The following is a 6,845-nucleotide window of genomic DNA, read 5'->3' on the forward strand; positions in this document are numbered from 1 at the left end:
CAGAAGCCAGTGATAAATTTTCCTGCCTGTAACTATTCCCCAAATATATTTGCATTGAGAAAGCTGCAATCAAAAGGATGCAAGCACTCAAATATTGTGATACCACCACACACAGTCAGGGAAAACCCGGTGCTCTGTTTGTCCTGGTTCTGAAGCTTTGGTCTGACTACACGCAAAAAACTAAATAGTGCTTTATGTGGGCACCAGTAGACTATGATATTCAGAATTTACTACTAGATCACAAGTTCACATTACAGGGGCAATTTCAACAGCTGCATTCAGAGGACCCATTTGCAAATTGTTCATTAGGAGAGATGTTTGCACTCCTTCATGGCACCTTCTTGTACAATGTTGATACATTGATTTGACAGAAACTTCCTGAGCATCAAGAATGTGTTTGCCCCTTCCAATGAGGTCACATACATGATGCGGCATAAAAACTCTGAATATTAGGTGTCTCTCACTTCCTGTCCCTATCCATATTGTTTCCTGTACTTTGATTTTGAGCCTTTTCTGGCATTACCCAGTTGACTCTACAAAGAAACTATTTCTACTTCAGTGTTCAGCCTCCAGTGATCTCTATATACAATATGGCACATGCTAAAGTTCAGAAACAAATTAGATCTTTTGGTTACTGTATATGTACAGGTTTCTCCAATTAAGCCATGATTGAGCTACAGGCCAGTTTATGATACAAAAGGAGCATTGAGAATGTTTATGTTCTCCTCCAAGACCATTTCACCACCTCGATTAACATCAAATGAGCACTTGTAATAACTGCATATAACAAAACTTATTTAACAATGTGTAAAAGTAACCATCAAGACAAAAAATGCAAAGATATAGACATGGCTTCTTCAGGTCTTACCTTCCATTGGAACAAAGAACAATAATGCTATTTCTCTCAGATCCAAAGGCTACCATTGTATGACTGTCTTCAGGAAGTCGAAACTGAGCAAATGACCACTCAGAGCTGAAATACCTGGGTAGAACACCTAGAATTCAACCAATATGGAAAGTGTCACACCATACAGTCCAACAAAGGTAGCAAAATATGACTATCAGACCATATCATCCAGTCCCAGGTAACAAAACAGCTGACAGCATATAGCAGAAGTTGGCCAAGTATACCTTTCATAAATGCCAAAGAAGAGCCTGTGTTGGGACGAGCAAGTGACAAGAATGATGAACGAGCAAGCTGTATTCCGTTTGTTATACTAGCTGAAAGGCTCGAAGGTAGATTCACATAACCGCTGCTAGCTGTTATCCTATGCCCATCTGCATGCCTCCCATCTCCAGATGAAGACTCCTTGATACAGAAAACATGAATTGTACCCTTATCACTAGAAACCACCAGCCAAGTGTTGTTGGGCGAAAATGCTAAGCTATGTATATCTGCTCGATCTGCACCTCGCCGAAACTGCCACCATGATAGAAAGCTTTCAATTAAAACAGAAGAACTGCACCAATTGAAGCTTTACTCTACAGATTCAAAATATTGAATACAGAGAAAACCCATGATACCACTCAGAAAACCAAGCTACTGGCTGCTTCAATTTGCTAAACAGAAAGCAGATCTTGTTTTCTTTGGTGAACGACACAGCGATTCGGACTCTAAAAGCTAGTTAAGCCTCAACAATTTGAACTGAACTGACATCGAGAACCTAGAAACAGGACACAGAAATCACTGATTTTTGGGAGGTTAAAAGCATTCTTTGGCTGATAGAATTCCTACCTCTTGGAGTTTTGTGCCATCTGATGCATTGAATATCCGGACCAAAGTTCCTTTTGTGCTTGCTGTGGCCAAGAGCATCCCATACCGGCAGAGAGATATGCAGGCTATTGCAGATGTATGAGCCTGTATAAATAGGGTCTTCTTGCTACTGTAATGCTCCACACGGACCTCCCCGCATTTCACCCCAGGGCAAGCCATGATGCAGTATCCTGCCGCAGAAACAAGAGCACAAAGCCCCCTCCAATTTGCGAGGGTCTCAACCTGGTGGATGAGGCGGAGGTCAGCAAGGCTATAAGTGAAGATTTTGTGTTCCAGGACCACAGCAAGGCGGTCATGACAGAGGCGCAGGGCACGCACACGGGTCCGAAAGAGGAGCTCCCCGATGCAGGCGCTCAGGTGATCATCCCAGACAAGGACCTTGTTTAGGGAGTACCGGGGGGAGACAAGGGCAATGATGTTGGAGCGGAAGAGCATCTCCACTATGGTGAAGCCATCGCTGGCAGGAGAGCCAGGGTCCCAGGCGGTCGCGGGCAAGGGCGAGGGCGAAGACAAGGGCAAGGGTGGGCATGATTGGCTGCGATCCGAGGAGCGGATGTCCGGCCCAGGGGTGGACCCTGGGTGTTGTTCTCTGGGGAGGCCTGACCTTGCTGCGCTGGCAAGTCCTGATTGAGTCGCAGTGCTGCTGCGGCAGGAGAAGGGGTCGCCGCGGGATGCTGCAGAAGCAGGGTTCGCATGCGGCAATGGTGACTGTGTAAGTTCTTGAAGACCTTGGGCGAGGGTGGAAGGGGGGGCGGTGTAGCGGCGGAGGTCGGAGAGGCGGGAAGCGCCGGGGCCTTCCAGAGACGAGGACGAGGGGCGGGGGCCGGCGTCGAATTCACGGCGGAAGACTTCACGGAGGGGGTCGGAATTGAGGATGCGGAAGCCGGAGGAGGTGCCGCAGGCGATGCAGGAGTGGTCCTGGTTCAAGGACAGGGACAAGAGGGAGGGCTTGTTGGTGGTTGCTTTGTTGTTATCGTTGTTCTTGGTGGCGGCGGCGGCGGCGGCGGCGGCGGAGGCGGCCATAGCCACCTTCGTGCTGCAGCTTTGCAGCCCAAAAATAGTATAAACACAATAGTAAAGATAAGCACCTTAGAACAAATAACGATAACTACTAACGATTTACTTTTTTAAATGCTGATAAGCTCGCCTTCAATCTGCTCCTAAACTCCCAAGCTCGCCTTTGATTTGCTCCTAAACTTCAAAGTCACAAACCTTGTCGGCCGCTTTACAAAACTCCACCGCCTTTGATAGAAGAGTAAAGTATAATACTCGTACATTGCAATTCAATGTGCTTGCAAGTTAGCAAAGAAACGATTACCCAAAGTATATGGTGGACCTCATGCACCTCATGAGGATTGGTTTACGAGCACATGCTTCTGCAACTAAAATTACTAAAGCGTTGGGCCGAGAGTGGGCCTTTGACATCGCTACTTGGTGAAATTGTATTCCCCAACAACAAGAAATTTTGTGAGGCTCGAGACCTCATGCACTCCAATATTTTTACAGGTGCAGTTACGTGACGTTTTATAAGTATCTTTTTTTGGTTATTTTTTGGGTTAAAAAAATAAGCGCACACCCAAAATTGAAGAAAAGCATTTTAAGAAAAGCTTAAACGTTTGAAAACTTTTAGGCTTTTCAAGTTTGTAAACTACAAAAGCTTTGAACGTTAGGAAGCCTTAGGCCTATATAAAAGGGGGAGAGTAAACTAGTATGGGTCATTCCTCTTCACTACGACATTCATCTCTTATTTGAGGTGTGAGGAAGGTCATACACAAGTGTGTGGAGAAGCGTACATCAATTCCTTGGGTGTTTGCAAGATAAAAGGTTAGATTCAAATCTTTGTCATTCGTTCTTTTTAGGATTAGTTTAAACAATTTCGTCCTTTGTTTTTTTAGTTTATTAAGGTTAGATTCAAATTTTCGTCATTCGTTCTTTTTAGGATTAGTTTAAACAATTTTCTTCGTCTTTTTAGTTTATTATAATTAGTCAATATCATCAGTTGGTCTTCATTCATCCTTAAAATAGTTAGTTTTGTCAAGCTTAGTTCACCATAATTAGTCAACATGATTATTTATTTAGTTTTCATTCATACTTTTAATAGTTCTAGTGTAATTAGTAAATTAGATACACTTTTGTAATATCAATAGTATTTGTAATAGTTAGTGTATAATTAATAGTTGCAATATTAGTAGATAGACTTATGTTAGTTAATAGTTAAATAGTAGTGAAATGAACATGAAAGAAAACAATCTTTTGAACGTATGGTGAAAACGAAAGCATAACGAACTTTCGAATGTACTAAAAAAATAAAAATGTAAAACTTCAACAAAGCGGATATTTTGAATGGACGCGAGAATGGCACATTCTCCCATAATTATTTAATTACGAAGAGATTTGTGCTAACTCTTCGACATGCTATATAGCATGTTTTTTCATTTCATTTAGCTTTTTTAAAGTTTTTGAAGTACTGTTATTGTTTATTGTTTTTATTTATTTATTTTATTAGAATTATTATTAAGAAGAAAAAAATCATCATCCTTGCATGTAGACAAGGCCATTTATTCAAGAGCTTCAATCAAAGCCTAGAAATGATATATTTTGGAGACACGATTCTCCAAACATAGGATCGTGTAGCTTCTTCATCAAAAGAGCCCAAGGCTAATACCAAACTGACCAAAGAAAGAATGCCAAGAAACATGTAGTCATAATTTTGTGCAAATAGGTGGCAAGAATTGCATATAGAACTTCATACTCCTTTACTGAGCTGCACGTGTCAACCTAGTTGTCTCATAGCCCTTTTTTGGAGCTAAAGCCCATGGCTTCACACTTAGTTTAGTTTCATCTTGGAGAAAGGCTCTTTCAAAGTTAAAACAAGGCGATCATGGACAAGAAGTCAACAAAGATGATAATGCCTTTTGGCTTTAGGGGTTTCAGAAAATGTCCTAGGTCAAAAAGGCTATTCATTGGTCATAAAAGGTTTGTGCAAAATTGAGGACTAGTTAATTGCAGACCAAAATTCCAAGGTTACTAATCAAGAAGCAGCTCCAAGAGGCCTTTACAAAAGCTCCCAACTTGTGTGAGAGTTTGTAGCAAAGCAATTGCTCAATGAATTGGGAGGCCCAATTAATGGAGCCAATCAGGAGATCTTCTCTCTTACGTTGGAAGGTAAAGCTATAATGAGCATGATATGTACACAACTAAGATAAAGAAAATCCTGTAACACAAAGACTCAGTGGTGGAAAGAGCTAATAAAATTTTGGGGTGAATCTATCTAGAAGTCAAGAGGAAGACAAACTTCAGCAACTATGGTCATTAAGTTCCCCCTGAAAGATAGGGATTTTTCATGGATATGGTCCTCATCGAAGCACTTCTAATAGCTAATGAATTGAAAATAAGAGGCATCTTGAATGTGCTTGTGGAGAGGAGGAAACTATTAAGCACCTTCTACGAGATGGCCATCTAGCTGCCAATGCATGGCAAGATATCATGCCTCACCTAGGAATTAATATATGGGAAATTGTTAGGTTGTTGACATGTATTTTTGGGTAATGGTACTTATTTTCAATCAACTTAGAGTTCTAACCCTCGAAGAAATTTGGGAGGCTAGGAACACATTCCTATTTCAAGGGGTTAGACAAGAGGTTGCATGGGAGGTCATCAAAGTCAAAGCATTAAATTACTGGTATATTTCAAGTATATGAGGGAAATTAGGGAAGAAAGGACTAGCCAAGTTAGCCTCTCATTTGAATTGGCCTTTGTGCCATGAATGTATTTGAGCTAATTTTGTCAGTACATTGTAAATGGCTTTATGTAATCCGGTACTTAAGGGCTTTTGAGCATTCATGTGTTGCTTGAATTTTTCAAAATCTTCTTCACATTCCTTTGTCCATTTGAGCTTTGTATTTTTCTTCAACAATTGTATTAAGGGGCGTGCTATATCTGCAGGATTAGGTATAAATCTTGGTAAAAATGTGATCATTCCAAGAAAGCTTGTACCTATTTGGATTCGTTGGGCTAGGTATTGTTTTATTGCCATCACTTTTGTTGGTTCCATTTGAATGTCGGAAGTTGATATAATGAAACCTAAGAATTTAAGTTTTGTTGCTACCCATTTGCACTCCTTTAATTGTAGTTGCAAGTTGTATCTTACTATTCTATTGAGGACTTCAATAAGTATCTCTTTATGGTCTACCCATGTTTTTGTGTGTGCTGTCATCTAAGTATGCTAGGATGTTTTTATTTTCAATCAAATTTGTAAAGATGTTATTGGCTATCCACATTGGAATGTGTTATTTGCATTTGTTAAGTCAATGTTAAGACAAATGATACTCTTTTGAATTGATATAGGATGGTTGGTGTTCTAAAAGTTGTATTGTGGGTGACTTTTAGTTCGAGAGAGATTTGCCAATATTCCAATGCAAGATCTAAGGATGTGAAATACCTTGATTGCCCAAGTTCATCTAAGATTGTATTGAGGCTTGGTAGTAGTAGGTAAACATCATGTTGTGCGATGCTATTGAGATGTCAAAAATCGATACAAATTTTGCATTGCCAATTTGTCTTTGTGGATAGGTGTGGTTTTGTAGCCCAATTGCTTTGAGAAGGTTCAATAATTCCTTTCTTTTAGCAATTTCAAGCCAATCTGCTATTCTAATATCTAATAAAACCATAATCCACGAACTGCTAACCATAACCTATGAACTACTAGTCTACCACAATAATATTACTCTACTAATCTACTAAATAATATACCTAATTTACTAATGATCATATTAATCCACTAAATAATATGCCTAATATACGAACCCACCTACTACTAACTAGTCTACCAAAGAATAACCTTACTCTAATAATGTACTAACTATCCTACTAACTTTCTATCTTCAATACCAAACCCTTCATACTAAATTCACGTACTGAAATGTATTGTTATACATACTTTAACAAGAAAATAAGTACAATGACAAATAGATCACATACTTGGTGTAGGCTTGATGAAAAGCTCGAAGTCAAACATCTCCTACTCACACTACTTGCATCCAATCTTGGTATTATGTGCTCTAGGAGGGCA

The 6,845-nt window shown here is 40.0% G+C and overlaps 1 protein-coding gene across 2 annotated transcripts; it reads right to left on the reverse strand.

Annotated features, from left to right (window-relative positions):
• Positions 1–217: 217 nt before the first annotated feature.
• Positions 218–3,056, reverse strand: LOC148032739 (autophagy-related protein 18d-like). 2 transcript variants are annotated; one of them, XM_087683393.1, is made up of 5 exons: positions 2,898–3,056; positions 1,736–2,816; positions 1,132–1,420; positions 869–995; positions 218–777 (listed from the first exon to the last, which is right to left on the reverse strand). In XM_087683393.1, exons 2-5 carry the CDS (start codon positions 2,795–2,797, stop codon positions 687–689), a joined length of 1,569 nt encoding a protein of 522 aa, XP_087539519.1. In that variant the 5' UTR covers positions 2,798–2,816; positions 2,898–3,056; the 3' UTR covers positions 218–686. The 2 variants fall into 2 exon arrangements, with proteins under 2 accessions (XP_087539519.1, XP_087539517.1); XM_087683391.1 differs by lacking the exon at positions 2,898–3,056 and having other exon boundaries at positions 1,736–2,858.
• Between the last annotated feature and the right edge of the window lie 3,789 nt (positions 3,057–6,845).

This window comes from Lygodium microphyllum, chromosome 8, assembly GCF_053477565.2.
Source record: "Lygodium microphyllum isolate KBCC chromosome 8, Lygodium_microphyllum_v1.1.10, whole genome shotgun sequence".
Lineage (NCBI taxonomy): Eukaryota > Viridiplantae > Streptophyta > Polypodiopsida > Schizaeales > Lygodiaceae > Lygodium > Lygodium microphyllum.

What these genes read in the sequence shown, in the direction of transcription:
- LOC148032739 (XM_087683393.1), bottom strand. Translation starts at nt 2,797, where the DNA reads ATGGCCGCCTCCGCCGCCGCCGCCGCCGCCGCCGCCACCAAGAACAAC. An exon ending in ATGGCACAAAACTCCAAGAG is followed by an intron (nt 1,421 to 1,735) that starts GTAGGAATTCTA and finishes TCATGGTGGCAG; the next exon opens with TTTCGGCGAGGTGCAGATCG. An exon ending in GTTCTTTGTTCCAATGGAAG is followed by an intron (nt 778 to 868) that starts GTAAGACCTGAA and finishes TGTTATATGCAG; the next exon opens with TTATTACAAGTGCTCATTTG.